Source organism: Saccopteryx bilineata, chromosome 8 (assembly GCF_036850765.1).
Source record: "Saccopteryx bilineata isolate mSacBil1 chromosome 8, mSacBil1_pri_phased_curated, whole genome shotgun sequence".
In the NCBI taxonomy this organism is placed as follows: domain Eukaryota; kingdom Metazoa; phylum Chordata; class Mammalia; order Chiroptera; family Emballonuridae; genus Saccopteryx; species Saccopteryx bilineata.
This window is the reverse complement of record NC_089497.1, coordinates 56,058,272-56,076,991: the sequence shown is the minus strand read 5'-3', so window position 1 is coordinate 56,076,991 and position 18,720 is coordinate 56,058,272. Positions and strand designations below refer to the sequence as shown.

Sequence of the window (18,720 nt, the reverse complement as noted above, 5' to 3'; positions counted from 1 at the left end):
CCTCTGTACCGTCCACATCTCGACTGGCATGGCCATGGGCTGCTCCGCTGTATACACGGTGTTACATCATCATCTGCGCATGCGCACATGCTGCCACATCATCCTACAGAAACTAGGAGGGTTTTCCTTTTATTTGGTGCAGATTTCATATTTCTGTCGTCTTTTGTTGCTTTCCTGTGACTGGTCAAAAGTGCACCAGGACTTTACAGACACACTGTATATATTATATACTATATTCTTACAGTAAAACTAAGTGTTACTAAGACAATCATAAGGCCTGACCTGTGGTGGTGGCAGTGGATAGAGCAGTCCTGGATCGCTGAGGTTGCCGGTTCAGGGTCCCAGGCTTATCCAGTAAAAGTATATACGAGAAGCAGCTATGAGTTGATGTTTCCCTCTTCTCCTCCCACCCCCCTTTTCTCTTTCTCTCACCTCTCTCGAAAATCAATAAATAAAATCTATGAGAAATAAAGAAAAAGAAAGACAGTCATAAGGCAGATGGTATATAGTTGGTTAGAACACTGTCCTGAAACAAAGGTTGTGGGTCTGATCCCTGTTCAGGGCACATGCAGGAACAGATATCTCTCTCTCTCTCTCTCTCTCTCTCTCTCTCTCCCTCCCTCCCTCCCTCCCTCCCTCCCTCCCCCCTTCCTCTTTCTCTAATATCAATAAATAAAATTTTAAAAATAAAACCGAAATAATAAGGAAGAGAACACATTTACAGTAATATACATAATAAAAAAGTTCATGTGTAAGCGGACCTGTGCAGTTAAACCCTGTGTTGTGCAAGGTTTTACACAACTTATTTATGTAAGTAAGCCCCTTTGAGCAGTCATTGTTTGAATAGCATTTGAGGAATTAGGTAGGGGTAAATATTTAACTATCAGAAGCATGAGAATATTCTTTTATAACTGAGATAAGCCTGTATACATACTACCCTTGATAGTAGAAAGTTAGTAAACATAGGAATATATTGATGGACTTTTACATAAAAACTTCATTCTGAGTCATCTTGGTATTTATTTTAAATGTAAACTAGATGTCTCTGGCAGGTACACATCAGAAGAGGAAGGTAAGGAATTTATTTTAAAAACACTGGTTGTCTGACCAGGCGGTGGTGCATTGGATAGGGTGTTGGACTGGGACATGGAGGACACAGGTTCAAAACTCTGATGTCCACCAATTTGAGTGCGAGCTCATCTGGTTTGAGCAGGGGGTTACACGGTCTGCAGTAGCCACCCCCCCCCCCCCCCCGCTCTCACTCCACAAGGAATGAATGAGAAAGCAATCAATGAACAACTAAGGTGCCACAACAAGGAATTGATGCTTCTCATCTCTCCCTTACTGCCTGTCTGTCCCTATCTGTCCCTCTGTCTCTGTCACAAAACAAACCCCCCCCCCAAAAAAAAAACATTGATTAAACAAGGAAGAAATTCCTGGTTTTCAAATGACTGCCTACAATCAGAATAAGGCACAGTAGCCACTAGAGAGTAAATTTTATGTCTCTTACTTGTCCTCTTAACCTAGAACTCTACCGGATGGTAAGGAGGGCTGATTTTGTAAATCTGGGAAAAGTAACAATAACTCAGACACTGATTTCTGTTTTTTACTTGTAGATATATGGAAGAAGAGTGTCCTCCTGCTTGGAGACTAGATGCTTTCTGTAAGCTGGTAACCAAACCAAATAGGCATGTGAAACTCACTGTGAACAATGTACTGAAAGAGATAAGAATTTTAAATGTCTTTGGTGTTATTAAAGGCTTTGAAGAACCAGGTATAAACCCTTGTTTTTTTGTTTTTAAATCTCTCTCTATCTCTAATCTGTTGCTCTATTTATGTATTTCTGTTTTCCTCCCACTTAAGCATGTGGCCAGAAGAGAGAGTGTAGGAAGGCTGACTTGGCTTTGTGAAACACTTAAGTCTTATTTATGTTAGAATGAATCATTCAGGTGTCAGTTTCATCAGGAGCTAATAAGGCCCTAGTAGAGTAACTTGTCAAAAACTGATCAGGACTAGAAATCACTTTTAATTATTGAGTAGACCAGCGGTAAGCAAATTTATAATTGAGGGGCAGATAATAAATATTTTACAGGCCATACAGTCTCTACTGCAGCTATTTAATACTGGCGTTGTAACATGAAAACAGTCACAGATAATACACAACGAATGATCATGCAGCCTGTAGTTTGCTGCTGATCCAGGAATAGGTCGTCTGTCTCTTTAAATGCAACCAAATAGTCATACCATTTAATATGGGAAGCCCTTGCACTTCAGTTGCTTATTAAACAGCAAGTGAGCACAAATACATAGTTGATAAATGAACTTAATTGGTAATGTAGAAAAAGAGGAGCAGTACCAAGGAAAAGGATTAGTATGTCACTTGAATTTTTTATCCCCAAAGTCCTAAGGCTTTCTTATTCTTAATACATATACTACTTCATTTTTACCCTTCTATGAATGTGCTTATTCTAGACTTAGAAAACAGTTTAAAAGCTCATTGTATCTTATGTTTTTTTCTTTTCTTTTTCTTTTTCATTTTTTTTCAGATCGCTATGTTGTAGTCGGGGCCCAGAGGGATGCCTGGGGTCCTGGAGCTGTGAAATCCAGTGTGGGAACAGCTCTCCTTTTGGAACTCGCCCAGATATTTTCTGACATGGTCTTAAAAGGTAGAGTGCCAATTTTTAGAACTTGAATATTTATGTGCTACATATATTTTTAAATATTACAGTATGCTTTGCTCACTTCTGCCTTTGTCATCACTCCTTCTAGATCCTGAGTTCTTAAGTACAGCAGATTGTCTTTTGTTGTATCTGCCTGTGACTTTTTAAAAATATAATTGACATACAATATTATGTTAGTTTCAAATGTACAACATAGTGATTTGACATTTTATATACCTTATGAAGTGATTACCATAAGCCTAGTAACCATGTTACCATATTAAGTTATTATGATATTATTGACTATATTTTCTATGCTTATAAATTATATCCCTGCCTTTGACTTTGAAACAGCTTTCTGGCCCTGGCTGGTTGGCTCAGTGGTGGAGCGTCGGCCTGGCGTGCGGAAGTCCCGGGTTCGATTCCTGGCCAGGGCACACAGGAGAGGCGCCCATCTGCTTCTCCACCCCTCCCCCTCTCCTTCCTCTCTGTCTCTCTCTTCCCCTCCCACAGCCAAAGCTCCATTGGAACAAAGTTGGCCCAGGCACTGGGGATGGCTCCTTGGCCTCAGCCTCAGGCGCTAGAGTGGCTCTGGTCACGACAGAGTGATGCCCCAGATGGGCAGAGCATCGCCCCCTGGTGTGTGCATGCCGGGTGGATCCCGGTCGGGCGCATGCGGGAGTCTGTCTGACTGCCTCCCTGTTTCCAGCTTCAGAAAAGTACAAAAAAAAAAAAAAGAAAAGAAAAGAAACAGCTTTCCATGTAGTTTCTTTATTATCCTGGGAATCATATGTAACAGGGGTCCCCAAACTTTTTACACAGGGGGCCAGTTCACTGTCCCTCAGACCATTGGAGGGCCGGACTATAAAAAAAAACTACGAACAAATCCCTATGCACACTGCACATATCTTATTTTAAAGTAAAAAACAAAACAGGAACAAATACAATATTTAAAATAAAGAACAAGTAAATTTAAATCAACAAACTGACCAGTATTTCAATGGGAACTATGCTCCTCTCACTGACCACCAGTGAAAGAGGTGCCCCTTCCGGAAGTGCGGCAGGGGCTGGATAAATGGCCTCAGGGGGCCGCATGTAGCCCGCGGGCCGTAGTTTGGGGACCCCTGATATATAAGTTTCTTTTGAGACCCTGGAAAGTGTTATATCTGGCCCTAATTCTTAGGGCCAGAATGATATGATATGGTAAATCTAACATGGCCCTTCAGGAATCTCTTTGAAAGCAAGCAGTAGCAAGTTCAGTACTAATGCTCTATAGTTTTATTATAAAACCAGAGTGTATAATCTGATGCAATATAGAATATATATTATAAACCATATGTAAAGGCTTACTTTCAAGCTTTTCGCCCATGATATTCGCCATTCCTCTGTACCTGCCCCCACACACATGTAAACCCTCATCACATTTTTTTATCTTTGGGTCATAGGATAAGTTGCAGTGCTTACCTTTTATTCAAAAGTACATTCATGTTGAAAGACGTAATACCTAGGGAAAGGGGAGAAATGGAGGGCAGTGACACGTACAGCCCCCAAAGGAACTGTTGCTAATGTAATTTCTCTGAAAACTCTTCCCTATTAACTTAATGAGTTTTTATTCTTTTTTATAATAGCTGTTTTAAAGTAATCCATTGTTTTAACTCACATTTAAGCAAATTGTTCTCAAAAAAGATACATGGTGATTTCAAATATGCTTTGGTCCAGAAGTTAAGGGACCAAGTTTTATCTTAAGTCAGTTGTCTGCCTGTAATTATTCCCAAAATAAAACTAACTTTATGTTATTTTTTAGGTGGGTTTAAACCCAGTAGAAGCATTGTCTTTGCCAGCTGGAGTGCTGGAGACTTTGGAGCCATTGGTGCCACTGAATGGCTAGAGGTATTTTTTGTTTGTTTGTTTGTTTACAGAGACAGAGAGTCAGAGAGAGGGATAGACAGGGACAGGAACGGAGAGATGAGAAGCATCAAACATTAGTTTCTCATTGCGCATTGCGCGACGCCTTAGTTGTTCATTGATTGTTTTCTCATATGTGCCTTGACCACGGGCCTTCAGCAGACCGAGTGACCCCTTGCTTAAGCCAGCGACCTTGGGTCCAAGCTGGTGAGCTTTGTTCAAACCAAATGAGCCCTCGCTCAAGCTGGCGACCTCGGGGTCTCGAACCTGGGTCCTTGGCATACCAGTCCAACGCTCTACCCTCTGCGCCACCGCCTGTTCAGGCTGGCTAAAGGTATTAACTACACCCAGAATGGTACCAGAAACCGTGCTCCTAAAGATTCGATTATATATCACTTTTGCCTCTGTATATTTAGTCTCAACAGAACCCAAATTTAACAAGAAACCCCTAATAATAGTTATTCTATGTGATAATTAGATTAATACATGTTAGTACATTAGTATTTTTCCCTCTCTTCTAGGGATACCTTTCCTCTTTGCACTTAAAGGCTTTCACTTACATTAATCTGGATAAAGCTGTACTCAGTAAGTATCCTTTTCATTAGCTGTCGATGAATTTAGATAAATCAGTTATAAAACAGCAGATGAAAGCTTTCTAAAACAGTACTTTTTACTTTTTACAATTTACATGGGCCATATCCAGATCAAAGGTTGACTTAGCTTTCTCTTAATTGTCCCTTAAATTATAAGAGGGGGCAGATTGCTTTGTCGAGGACAATGGCTTTCAGTGTGCTCCCAGAGTAGCCGCATCAGGATCACGGGAGACCATTAGAAATGCAAACTATTTAGGCCCAGCTCTGAATGCTATTAAAAGTGCAGATGTAGCTAATGGATGAACTGAGAATAGTGAAATGTCTCCACTTTGAAGAAGAAGGAGAGAATTACTATTAAATGAAATCTTACTAGATTTGTCATTATTGCCATTTTAGCTTTGCAGCAGAATGTATTGAATATAGCAAGCTTATTATAGTTAGCAGATGACTGCCTTAACATGGATGAACCAAAAAGGCACTACAAAAACCAAACCATTAACCATAAACTATGCAAACTGAAGACGTGAGCGCTTTAGTTGAGTCAAATTTAAGTTAGCAATCTTTAAAGAACTTTGACTCCTAAATCACGTTTTTATTTAGTTCATTAAGAGGATATAGTTGTTGTATATGCCACTGATCTATGTTATTGTCTTTCTGTTTACTTTGAGTTGTAGAAGTAACTGAAAATTGCTTGACTAGAGAAGGGACAATGTTAAAATCTCTTTGCAGGTAACGGCAACTTCAAGGTTTCTGCCAGCCCATTGTTGTATTCACTGATTGAGAAAACAATGCAAGATGTAAGTATATACCTAATTACAAAAATGTATAACTTAATTTTTTGCCTAATGCACATCAGGCAAAAAACATTGATATTTAAACTATTATAAGTGACTAATAGGAATTTGGAATAGATTTGCAATAGCATTATTTCAGTCGTGCTCTTGGCTCATTTGTGAGGTGAGGCAGGTAGTATATGAAGGGCTCTGATCTCAAACAATACATACATAGTCTGTTTAGGAAGATAGAACTCCAGAGACCTACACTATATGGTAGGGGCCCACAGGGGATTGTCTGTAGAATCAGGGTGTTAAAGAGGATTTTAAATGCACTTAAACTATTCCTAAGAATTAAATAAGAAGGCCAAATGAAATGTTTATTGGCCTGACCAGGCAGTGGCGCAGTGGATAGAGTGTCGGACTGGGATGCGGAAGGACCCAGGTTCAAGACCCCAAGGTCGCCAGCTTGATCGCGGGCTCATCTGGTTTGAGCAAAAAGCCCCACCAGCTTGAACCCAAGGTCGCTGGCTCCAGCAAGTGGCTACTCAGTCTGCTGAAGGCCCATGGTCAAGGCACATATGAGAAAGCAATCAATGAACAACTAAGGTATTGCAATGCACAAAGAAAAACTAATGATTGATGCTTCTCATCTCTCTCCGTTCCTGTCTGTCTGTCCCTGTCTATCCCTCTCTCTGACTCTCTCTCTGTCTCTGTAAAAAAAAACAAACAAACAAATGAAATGTTTATTGACTAAAGACCGACATGTTAATGACCTTAGTTTTAAATAAATGAGGAACCAGATTTGCCTAATTAGATACAAAAGCTATATATCAGAGTGATTATAGGAACAAGGGTCAGGGAACTTGACCTCAGTTCTATGGGAAACTAGGGATTACTGTAGGGTCTCCAATAAGGCAGTAATGTGTTTGCAGGTTAGGCTGGCAAAATGTTAGTATAAAATGTTCTTGAAAGAAGAAATCAGCAATGAGATGGCATCTCATGAAGGCTAGGAGAGGGCTTTTTTGAGTGTGAGAGAGACAGAGATGAGAAGTATCAACTCATAGTTGAATCACTTTAGTTGTTTATTGATTGCTTTTCATACGTGGCTTTAGTGGGAGGTGAGGTGGGGTTCAAGTTGAGCCAGTGACCCCTTTCTCAAGCCAGTGATCTTAGGATGATGTCAATGATCCCACACTCAAGCTGGAGGAGTCCATGGTGAAGCCAGCGACCTTGGGGTTTTGAACTGGGACCTCAGCTCTAGCCACTGTGCCACCACTGGTCGGGCTAGGAAAGGTTTTTAAAATTGTACTTAAATGACCTTTAAACATTTAACAAAAGGAACTAACAGCATTAGCTTAGTAGGAATAACTTTGGAAACTTGATCATTTTTTCATAATATTTTTCAAGGAAATATAGTAAAAGTTAAATATTTAAAAATATTTGCGAAGAGAAACATGTTTCAGAAAGGTTTGTTTTAATGACAAATTGATTTCTTATTTTACAGGTGAAACATCCCATCACTGGGCTGTCTCTATATCAGGATAGCAACTGGATCAACAAAGTGTAAGTTGAAAGAAGTGAATGAATAGCTAATAGAAAAAGAGACTCACATAGTAGCGCCTACTGTGTTAGGTAGAGATCTAAATGTTACCTTGCAGTGAGCTTACCTATACCTAGAGAAGTTCATTTTAAGACTTTGGGACTAAGGGTAAGGTTGCATGGTTGCACAGTCTGTTCTTTAGAAAACTTTCTTATAAAACACATTCTTGCTTTCCCTGCAGCGAGAAACTTTCATTTGATAATGCTGCTTTCCCTTTCCTTGCGTACTCTGGAATCCCCGCAGTTTCTTTCTGTTTTTGTGAGGTAAGTCTGAAGAACTCTAAGCATTATCTTGGATCTTTCTATTTTGAGACAAGTTTCTAGAGTGCTTAAAATGTCTTAAGAAGTTATATACATGCAGTTATTACTTACTACCTTATGATTAGTCTTAATATAGAATTGTTATCTCAATTAGCTAAATTAGCATTTGCTTTTATTTGCTAAAACTTCATTACGTAAAATCAGTCAGTAGCAGGAGTACGTATTGGGCAGTGGAGGTATAGAATACTATTTTTCTGTCAAACCAAGTTCTATGCTGTTCTTGATACCTCTTGAAATATGGTTCTGGATATTTGTTCTTACGCAGGGATCATTGATAGAAGAACAAAAATCAAACAGATACAGGATTGTTATGAGGCAGAGCTTTGAACTGACCAAGTTGTAGGAAAACAAGGTTGGCTTGGTACAAGAGCCAATTGGAAGGGACTGAAAAACAGGCAGAGTAAACAACATGATGAAGACGTGTATGCTAAAGCGCTAGCTAGAGTTGGAAAACCAGCTCTGTAGCAAGCTCTTCTGAGGGTGAAGAGACCCTAGAGGTAGCACAGGGGGTCAGGGTGGAAGCTATTGACTTTGGCATCAAATTGTCGATCCAGCCAGGTCCTTACTAGACGTATCACTGGGTGTTTTAGCCTGGGACTAGAAGGGGAAAGGTCTGAGTGGGGGACTGATGAAATGTCTGGATTTGGAGATTAACACAGGTAGAATTCCCTTGACCAGAGCAGCAGTAATGAATCGTATAGAAATAGCTGGTCGTGAGCTATGAGTCATTACCTATGATTGAGGAAATTTATGGATATAAGATTCCTGTTGATCTTTAGGAGTCTTTTTTTTTATATATAAACTTCTTAATGACTTCTTAAATGTCAAAACCTAGGAGTCCTGGTTTAGAGGTATAGATAATACAGAAATGTACAGTCTGAATGTAAAGAATTGAGGTCAGACCAAAGAATTGTCGATGAGATTGTCACCGTGGACAATAGTCAGGAATAGAGCTGAAGAAATAGTTACTAGAGTTGTGTAATGAGAAGTTCTTGTGAACACCAAACATTCTTTTTTTTTTTTTTTTTTTTTTTTTTTTTTTGTATTTTTCTGAAGCTAGAAACAGGGAGAGACAGACAGACTCCCGCATGCGCCCGACCGGGATCCACCCGGCACGCCCAACCAGGGGGTGACGCTCTGCCCCTCCGGGGCGTCGTTCTGCCGCGACCATAGCCACTGTAGTGCCTGGGGCAGAGGCCAAGGAGCCATCCCTAGCGCCCGGGCCATCTTTGCTCCAGTGGAGCCTCGGCTGCGGGAGGGGAAGAGAGAGACAGAGAGGAAGGAGAGGGGGAGGGGTGGAGAAGCAGATGGGCGCCTCTCCTATGTGCCCTGGCCGGGAATCGAACCCGGGACCTCTACACGCCAGGCCGACGCTCTACCACTGAGCCAACCGGCCAGGGCTCTTATCTTTTTTTTAAAGATTTATTTATTCATTATAGAGAGGGGGGAGAGAGAGAGAGAAAGGGGGGAGGAGCAGGAAGCATCAACTCCCATATGTGCCTTGACCAGGCAAGCCCAGGGTTTTGAACCAGCAACCTCAGTGTTTCCAGGTTGACGCTTTATCCACTGGGCCACCACAGGTCAGGCCAAACATTCTTGTTATAAAGGTAAAATTATAAGCCTGGCCTGTGGTGGCACAGTGGATAGAGTGTTGACCTGGAACACTGAGGTCGCCAGCTCAAAACCCTGGGCTTGTCCAGTCAAGGCTCATAACAACAAGTAAGCAATGAACAACTGTAGTAAAGCAACTAGGAGTCAATACTCCTTGCTCCCCTTCCCCTCCATCTTCTCTGTAAAATCAGTACATAAAGTCTTAAAAAAAATAAAGGTAAAATTGTATGAATGGATCAAATGCTGCATGATTAAGAAGGCATTTTAGTCTAAGAAGTAGTAACACTTTATATTGAAAGTACATGTCACCTGACCAGGTGGTGGCACAATGGATAGAGCGTCGACCTGGGATGCTGAGGACCCAGGTTCAAAACCCCAAGATTGCCAGCCTGAGTGTGGGCTCATCCGGCTTGAGTGCAGGCTCGCCAGCTTGATTGCGGGATAACAGATATGACCCACGGTCACTGGCTGAGCTGGAGCCCCCTGGTCAAGGCATGTATAAGAAAGCAATCAAGGCCTGACCTGTGGTGGTGCAGTGGATAAAGTGTCGACTTGCAAATGCTGAGGTCGCCGGTTCAAAACCCTGGGCTTGCCTGGTCAAGGCTCATATGGGAGTTGATGCTTCCAGCTCCTCTCCCCTTCTTTCTCTCTCTCCCTCTCTCTCTCTCTCCTCTCTAAAAATGAATAAATAAAATAAAAGAGAGCTGACTCCATCTTAAAAAAACAACAACACATCAGTCTTAGCCACAAGATGATACAAAGTAGGTATTATCTGAAGATGGGGTAGACATAAGCTGTTAAACTAGTAACCCTAATTAGTTTAACCAGTCCATGAAAAGTGAGGGGTGTTGTCCCAGTCAGCATCCTCACTTACTGAGCTCCAGCACAAATGATTTCACATTCCCTGTTGATCACTTGGTTGACACAAAAAGCCTGTTCAATTTTTTTTTAAAAAAAAAAAGGAATCAATGAACAACTAAAGTGCCCAACTATGAGTTGATGCTTCTCATCTCTCTCCTGTCTCTTTGTCTCGATAAAAAAAATACATTTTTTCCCTGGCCAGTTGGCTCAGCGGTAGAGCGTTGGCCTGGCGTGCAGAAGTCCCGGGTTTGATTCCCGGCCAGGGCACACAGAAGAGGCGCCCATCTGCTCCACCCCTCCCCCTCTCCTTCCTCTCTGTCTCTTTGTTCCCCTCCCGCAGCCAAGGCTCCATTGGAGCAAAGATGGCCCGGGCACTGGGGATGGCTCTGTGGCCTCTGCCTCAGGCGCTAGAATGGCTCTGGATGCAACAGAGCAACACCCCAGAGGGGCAGAACATCGCCCCCTGGTGGGCATGCTGGGTGGATCCCGGTTGGGCGCATGTGGGAGTCTGTCTGACTGCCTCCCCGATCATTTCATGCATCTTCTTTCCTCATTAAAATGGGCCACTTGCCTGACCTGTGGTGGTGCACTGGATAAAGCATCAGCCTCTAATGTTGAGGTTGCCAGTTCAAAATCCCAGGCTTGCCTAACCAGGCGGTGGTACAGTGGATAGAGTGTTGGACTGGGATGTGGAATGACCCAGGTTCAAGACCCTGAGGTCACCAGCTTGAGCGCGGGCTCATCTGGCTCGAGCAAAAAGCTCACCAGCTTGGACCCAGGGTCGCTGGCTCCAGCAAGGGGCTACTCAGTCTGCTGAAGGCCCGTGGTCAAGGCACATATGAGAAAGCAATCAATGAACAACTAAGAAGTCGCAACGTGGCCCTGGCCGGTTGGCTCAGCGGTAGAGCGTCGGCCTAGCGTGCGGAGGACCCGGGTTCGATTCCCGGCCAGGGCACATAGGAGAAGCGCCCATTTGCTTCTCCACCCCTCCGCCGCGCCTTCCTCTCTGTCTCTCTCTTCCCCTCCCGCAGCCAAGGCTCCATTGGAGCAAAGATGGCCCGGGCGCTGGGGATGGCTCTGTGGCCTCTGCCCCAGGCGCTAGAGTGGCTCTGGTCGCAACATGGCGACACCCAGGAGGGTCGCAACATGGCGACGCCCAGGATGGGCAGAGCATCGCCCCCTGGTGGGCAGAGCGTCGCCCCCTGGTGGGCGTGCCGGGTGGATCCCGGTCGGGCGCATGCGGGAGTCTGTCTGACTGTCTCTCCCTGTTTCCAGCTTCAGAAAAATGCAAAAAAAAAAAAAAAAAAAAAAAAAGAAGTCGCAACGTGCAACGAAAAACTAATGATTGATGCTTCTCATCTGTCTCCATTCCTGTCTGTCTGTCCCTGCCAATCTCTCTGACTCTCTCTCTCTCTGTCTCTGTAAAAAAATAAATAAATAAAAAATAAAAATTAAATTAAAAAAAACAATCCCAGGCTTGCCCAGTCAGGGCACATGTGAGAAACAACTATAAATTGATGCTTCAGTCCCCCCCGCCCCCCCATTTCTCTCTCTAAAAGTCAATAAATAAGATCTTTTTTAAAAAATTAAAAACATAGGCCCTGGCTGGTTTGCTCAGTGGTAGAGCTTGGCCCGGTATGTGGAAGTCCTGGGTTCGGTTCCCATCCAGGGCACACAGGAGAAGCACCCATCTGCTTCTCCACCCTTCCACCTCTCCTTTCTCTCTCTCTTCCCCTCCCGCAGCCAAGGCTCCATTGGAGCAGAGTTGGCCCGGGCACTGAAGATGGCTCCATGGCCTCTGCCTCAGGCACCAGAATGGCTCAGGTTGTAATGGAGCAGTGCCCCAGATGGGCAGAGCATTGCCCCGGGTTGATCCAGGTTGGGTGCATGCAGGAGTCTGTCTCTCTGTCTCCCTGCTTTTCACTTCAGGAAAAAAAAAATTAAAAAGTAAATAACTAAAATAAAATGGGCCAAACTTCCCGGAGAAGGTAACAAGGGTATATAACCCAAAGGGATTTGGATAGAAATCTGTTTTGGCTATCTGATATAATAGAACAGGGATTTTTTTTTTAAATAACTATTTATTTTAATGGGGTGACATTAATAAATAGGGTACATATGTTCAAAGAAAACATCTCTAGGTTATCTTGTCATTCAATTATGTTGCATACCCATCACCCAAAGTCAAATTGTCCTCCGTCACCTTCTATCTGGCTTTCTTTGTGCCCCTCCCTGCCCTCCTTTCCCTCCCTCTCCTCCCTCCCCCCTAGAACAGGGATTTTATAGAACCTAGAAGAAAGTAGTCAATTTTGGAATATGTGAGGTTCAAAGAAAGTAGCAAAAGTAGTGTCTCCTTAAAATAGTGAATAAGAGGCCTGACCTGTGGTGGCGCAGTGGAAAAAGCATCGACCTGGAAATGCTGAGGTCACTGGTTCAAAACCCTGGGCTTGCCTGGTCAAGGAACATATGGGAGTTGATGCTTCTAGCTCCTCCCCCCTTCTCTCTCTCTATCTCTCCTCTCTCTCTCTCTGTCTCTCCCTCTCCTCTCTTAAATGAATAAATAAATAATTTTTAAAAAACTATAAAAAAATTAAAAAAAATAGTGAATAAGAGATAAATTTGGGGTTAGAAATATATTAGAAGCAAGGGAAGAATTGCAGTTACTATTATCTTGATTTTGTAACGATGTAAGGCACCTACTCTTCTAATCCACCGAGTACATTAACTTCACTTTGTTTTCCAGGACTTAGATTATCCTTATTTAGGTACTACTCTGGATACCTTTGAGGTTCTCTCTCGGGAAGTCCGTGAGTTGAACAAAATGATGCGTGGAGCAGCAGAAGTGGCTGGTCAGCTCATCATTAAACTTACCCATGATGTTGAATTGAACCTGAACTATGAGATGTATAATGAGAAAATACTTGCATTTGTGAGGGATATGAACCAATTCAGAACAGACATAAAGGTGAGCGCTAATTAAAATCAGGTTCTTATTGCTGCAGTATTAATCAATTTGAAGAATGATGTTTAGCTGTTTCTGGGGAGAGACATAACTCATAACCAAAATTTGCTTCAAAGTGAACTGAGGTATAATTTTGCTTAGAATCCATAACTCATTTAAAAGGGAAGTTGGGAGGCTATGGATCTAGGATAGACCACAGCCAGTATTTCAGAATCTAGAACTGTTTTCTATTGTTCATGTATTCCAAGCAGCCCACAAAGAGCTAGGACCCAGAAACTATCAATATTCCAACCATGACTTTGAACCTATGAATTTGGACATACATGCCTTTTGGAGATGACATGGAGAGAACATAGCCAGTAGTTAGTTATAGTTTTACTTAGTGTTTATCCTGTGTAACATTCAGATGTTTGATAAAATCAAGAGCGGTTTCCAACTGATAACCAAATCTTAATTATTATGGCTTTCTTGATGCAAATTGTAACTGATCAGAAAATGGGACTTAACGGAAATAACTAGATTCTGAAGTTTGTGGAACTAAAATGCGTTAAAGTGTGCTCATATATAGGGAAGTTTAACTGGAAACAATACTACGCAGAAATATGTACTAAATAGAGTATATTAAATTTTTTGACAAGGATGGTTTTCTTATGAGATTAAGAGTGTAGTTAGTCTCGCAAGTACTTATTTTATATGCTGGGCCTAAGTACGAGTGTATTTTAGTTGACAGAGCTTGAAGCTCCTGTGCTAGGTGCTTTAGTGTTCTCTGGGTCTTGCACTTGTCTGTGTGTCATCGCCTTGTATCACAATCTTGGTGCTACACTAAATTAGAAAGGAATATAGAATAATATCTAATGGGAATGGAATGTTCTTTGCTTCAGGAGATGGGTCTGAATCTGCAGTGGCTGTATTCTGCTCGTGGGGACTTCTTCCGGGCGACCTCCAGACTAACAACAGACTATAAGAACGCAGAGAGAACAAACAGATTTGTTATGAGGGGAATCAATGACCGTATCATGAAAGTAAGTAAACTTTTAGAACATGAGGAACTAAAATATGTTAATTTTTAGTTGGTAAATCTTGCATTTCTAAAAAGTATAGTAATAACTCCAGGAGCTCTAGAATCCTTTGCTGCTTTAGAAATCAAAGATTTTAATTCTTACAAGATCTAAAACGACATCAAGATTGGAAATACAAGAGACATTTGACCTAGCATTAATTATTTTAGGCTTTAAAAATATTTTAAAGAAGAGATCATTGGTGATTTTTAGCTGTCATTTTCTGTATTTCTGTTGTCTAATCCAGCCTTTAACTGCTTTTCAGCCTAGTCTGCTTGAGAGAAATAGAAGATTCTATTACAACAAACTTGTAAACCTTCCATATGTGTGCTCTAAACCCCGAAATAGAGTTAGAGATCACTTTTACAAAGGATTTGACATTGGCTGTTACATAATACCATTTTAATGTTAAAAGATTAGTAGCCTGGTTTGCAACAGTCTTAAATTCAGGGAAATTTTTAACATTCAAAGTAGGAGAATTGCAGTGGTTTTACTGTATCAGGTCCTTTCCTCACAACAAAAGTCATAACGCTGTGTAAGCTCTCTTGTATGTTTTGTTTTTAGGTGGAATATCACTTCCTGTCACCCTACGTGTCTCCAAGAGAGTCTCCTTTCCGACATATCTTCTGGGGCTCTGGCCCTCACACTCTGTCAGCTTTACTAGAGCACTTAGAGCTGCGTCGAAAAAACAGCAGTGCTTTCAATGAAACACTGTTGAGAAACCAGTTGGCTTTAGCAACTTGGACTATTCAGGGAGCTGCAAATGCCCTCTCTGGTGACATTTGGGACATTGACAATGAGTTTTAAATGTGATACCCATAACTTAGGGTAGTTGTGACTTGTGCTGGCTGTGCTAAATTTTCAGTAGGGCTACAAAACCTAATATTGTTTAAATTCTACCCAATTATATTGGTACTACTAGATGTCTTTAGGGCAGCAGCTTTTAATACACGGTAGGTACCTGCACTTCAAGTTAAAGTCAGTAACCACTTAAAAATGTTCATGACAGAACATTTTCTCTAGTATTTTAAGTGCTTTGTAATGGTAACTGCCTCTTTCCTATTAGAGGTATAAAAAGTCAGAACCAGTTACATGAACTACTGGTCTAAATCCTAAGGACATGAACTGGTAGCTTTTGAGTGGGAGGTATCTGCTGAATGTTAAAAGTGGTAGCTTAGCGTGATCCTCTGTCCTTATTTAATGCTAGATACCAGGTAGCAAGATATCTGCTTTCTTTAAGGATTTAGCTGGTTTCCACATACCTGAATGAAACAGTTAACTTTCAAGAGATGGGACTTGTTTTCTTGCCAGTGAGGTCTGAAATAGAGGTCCTTTAGCTGGATATAATAAAGTTCAACTGTTTATCACAGGGGGAAGGCCTTAATGTGTTAACCTTAAGATCATTTATGAAAAGAGGAGACCAGAGCCAAAGACCTAGTGTATTTCTTTTCCTCTGTCCCCTCCCCCACAAGCCTTCGTTTAGTTAGTTGTTGTTTTAAGATATTTTGAAAGAGAACCAGTTTTAGGTGTTTAATTTCAAACTCAGTTTGTCAGACTTGAAAGAACATACTGCCAAATTTTGGTCAAAGTGTTAATTTTTTGGAAAAGCTTTCTGTCATTTTGGCTTCTGAGGTATTTATTATTTTATTTATCAGTGACAGAGATCACTATAAATGGTGTTTTTTTATAGAAGATAATTATCGGAAGCAGTGCCTTCCATAATTATGACAGTTATACTGTCGTTTTTTTTAAAAAATAAAAGCAGCATCTGCTAATAAAACCCAACAGATACTGGAAGTTTTGCTTTTATAATGGTCAATATTTGAGGGTTTTAGCAAACAGCCTCAAATAAAATTTTAAAGCTAAATATTAGAGAAGAATTAAAATTAATTAGGGGTTGCTAATCAAGTTAGACTTCTATTTAGCCAAGCAGATAAAAATGGTAGTTTTCCTAAATGCAATGAATTGTGACCAAGTTATAAATTAATGTCACTTAAAGGCTCTAATAGTACTCATGTAAAATTTTACAGCTCAATTTATCCAAAATGTAACTTTTAATTCAAATTTTGCAAAATTTCCAGTACCTTTGTCACAAACCTAACTCACATTATCGGGAGCAGTGTCTTCCATAATGTATAAAGAACAAGGTAGTTTTTGCCTACCACAGTGTCTATATCGGAGGCAGTGATCTCCATATGTTACACTAAGGGTGTACGTAATTATCGGGAACAGTGTTTCCCATAATTTTCTTCATGCAATGACATCTTCAAAGCTTGAAGATCGTTAGTATCTAACATGTATTTTTAGCTCCCTATAATTCTGTCTTTTAGTTTTAGTTGCAAAAACATTTTGTGGTCATTAAACATTTGGTGAGTAAATTCAACCATGATAAAATACAATTATTCATTTAAGATTCCTTTTGTTGATTCAAAGGTTTTTATAAACCTAATGATTTGAATGTAAAGATTCAAGGTTGTTTTGAAACTTTATGTGATGTTTTGTCATATTTGTGGTTTCTCTGGGTCTTCTGTGGGATAGCAGCACACATTTATAATGTTTGCTATTGACAACTAAATTTAATTTTATCCCCTATATGCATGTTATCTCCTGTAACCTTAGTTCATACAAGTTTGAATCCAGAACTGACCTTTTAGCTTAAAGCAGGGGGAACTGTATAGGAGGTCGGGGGGGGGAGGGAGTGAAGGGTGTGGGGAGCTGAAGCTTGCAAAGAATTTTTGATCATGTCTACCTACCTGCGCATTAGTATATGTGGTCATAAGTTAAATGTAGATGTGAACAAGTAAGTTTGAGGCTACATGAGTAAAAGACTTTGTTTTCTACTACTCAACCTGATAATCAGCTGTTTGTTAGAGGGTAGTTCAATACTGTCACCTAAGAAAAAGTCCATAGTCTCTCTTTTTTTTTTTTTAAAGTCCATAGTCTATTAAAGTTCTTTAAACTTAGTGTCATTTACCTAAGTTAAAATAAGATCTAGATTATTACAGCCTCATTGAATTGTCTCACTACCCAGTCCGAGTAGTCTTCACAGCGTTTCATCCGGAATGGCATTTAGTGTGGCTAAGTAAAAAAAGGTCATAGCTGGGATTCATGGTTTGTGTATCATACTAAAATAAAAGCTCAGTGACTTCAAGGTGTAATATGAATAATGGGCATACATTTTACAGCTGTCTCTTCAAAAAAACTCTTCTGTGGTGAAGGTTGAGTTATTTCCAGTAAAACAAGACAGTAAATAGTGAGAGGCTTAATATTCCTGAATGAAATGTATATATGACTAGTGACAGCTGCTGATGTTCACATTTCTTTCTTGGTTATAGATACCATGTGCATTTTGAAGGTAAAGAGAAAAATGAGTGAGCTCTGTCATAATTCACTGTTCTGGAACTTGCATGATCTTTACTGTGTTTCCTCTTAAAATATTTGAATATGTTACTTAGCTAAAGGTGGATTATTAATTAAATTTCTCAACCAACTGCTCAGCTAGATCTTTGTAAACAAGTGATATGCCCTATAATTGTATACAAGCTAGTATGTGCAACAATTCCTTATCTGAATTAATAAAATGCTTGAACACTGAGTTGTCATGTTTTAAAAGTAAATTTTATTTTTTAGAGCGTTTTAGGTTTACAGTAAAATGGAGTTGAAAGTAGAATTCCCATATACTCCCTGCCTGTGCACCCTACCCCCCAGCTTCCTCCATTAGCAACTTTTCTCACCAGAGTAGGACATTTGCATTTGCTACAACTGAACCTACAATGACATAACTTTGTCACTCATAGACCATGGTTTACATTAAGATTCAACTCTTGGTGTTGTACATTCTGTGGGTTTGGACAAATGTATAATGACATGTGTCCACCATTACAGTATATTACAGAATAGTTATACTGTCTGCAAATCCTTAGTGCTTTGCTGCTTCATCTCCCTCCCTTTTAACCCCCGTTAGACACTGATTTTTTTTCTTTTTTTCTTTTTGTATTTTTCTGAAGTGAGAAGCTGGGAGGCAGAGAGACAGACTCCCATATGTGCCCAACTGGGATTGACCCGGGGCAATGCTCTGCCCATCTGGAGTGGCGTTGCTTCGTTGCAACTGGAGCCATTCTAGCACCTGAGGTAGAGGCTATTGAGCCATCCTCAGCAGCGGGGCCGACTTTGCTCCAATGGAGCCTTGGCTGCGGGAGGGGAAGAGAGAGAGAGAGAGGAAGGAGAGGGGGAGGGGTGGAGAAGCAGCTGGGTGCTTCTCCTGTGTGCCCTGGCCAAAATTGAACCTGGAACTTATACATGCTAGGCTGACGCTCTACCACTGAGCCAAACGGTCAGGACCTAGACACTGATCTTTTCAATGTTGCCATAGAT

At 41.0% G+C, this 18,720-nt stretch overlaps 1 protein-coding gene across 1 annotated transcript in view; it reads left to right on the top strand.

Annotated features, from left to right (window-relative positions):
• Window positions 1-17,941, top strand: part of TFRC (transferrin receptor) — a 33,573-nt gene extending 15,632 nt beyond the window's left edge. The window contains exons 10-19 of the mRNA XM_066240923.1: window positions 1,617-1,774; window positions 2,547-2,666; window positions 4,465-4,550; window positions 5,087-5,150; window positions 5,888-5,955; window positions 7,439-7,497; window positions 7,716-7,797; window positions 13,070-13,291; window positions 14,170-14,310; window positions 14,911-17,941. Of these exons, the coding sequence (XP_066097020.1) occupies window positions 1,617-1,774; window positions 2,547-2,666; window positions 4,465-4,550; window positions 5,087-5,150; window positions 5,888-5,955; window positions 7,439-7,497; window positions 7,716-7,797; window positions 13,070-13,291; window positions 14,170-14,310; window positions 14,911-15,153 (1,243 nt within the window). The 3' untranslated portion in view covers window positions 15,154-17,941. The remainder of the gene's footprint in view (window positions 1-1,616; window positions 1,775-2,546; window positions 2,667-4,464; window positions 4,551-5,086; window positions 5,151-5,887; window positions 5,956-7,438; window positions 7,498-7,715; window positions 7,798-13,069; window positions 13,292-14,169; window positions 14,311-14,910) is intronic.
• Window positions 17,942-18,720: the final 779 nt, after the last annotated feature.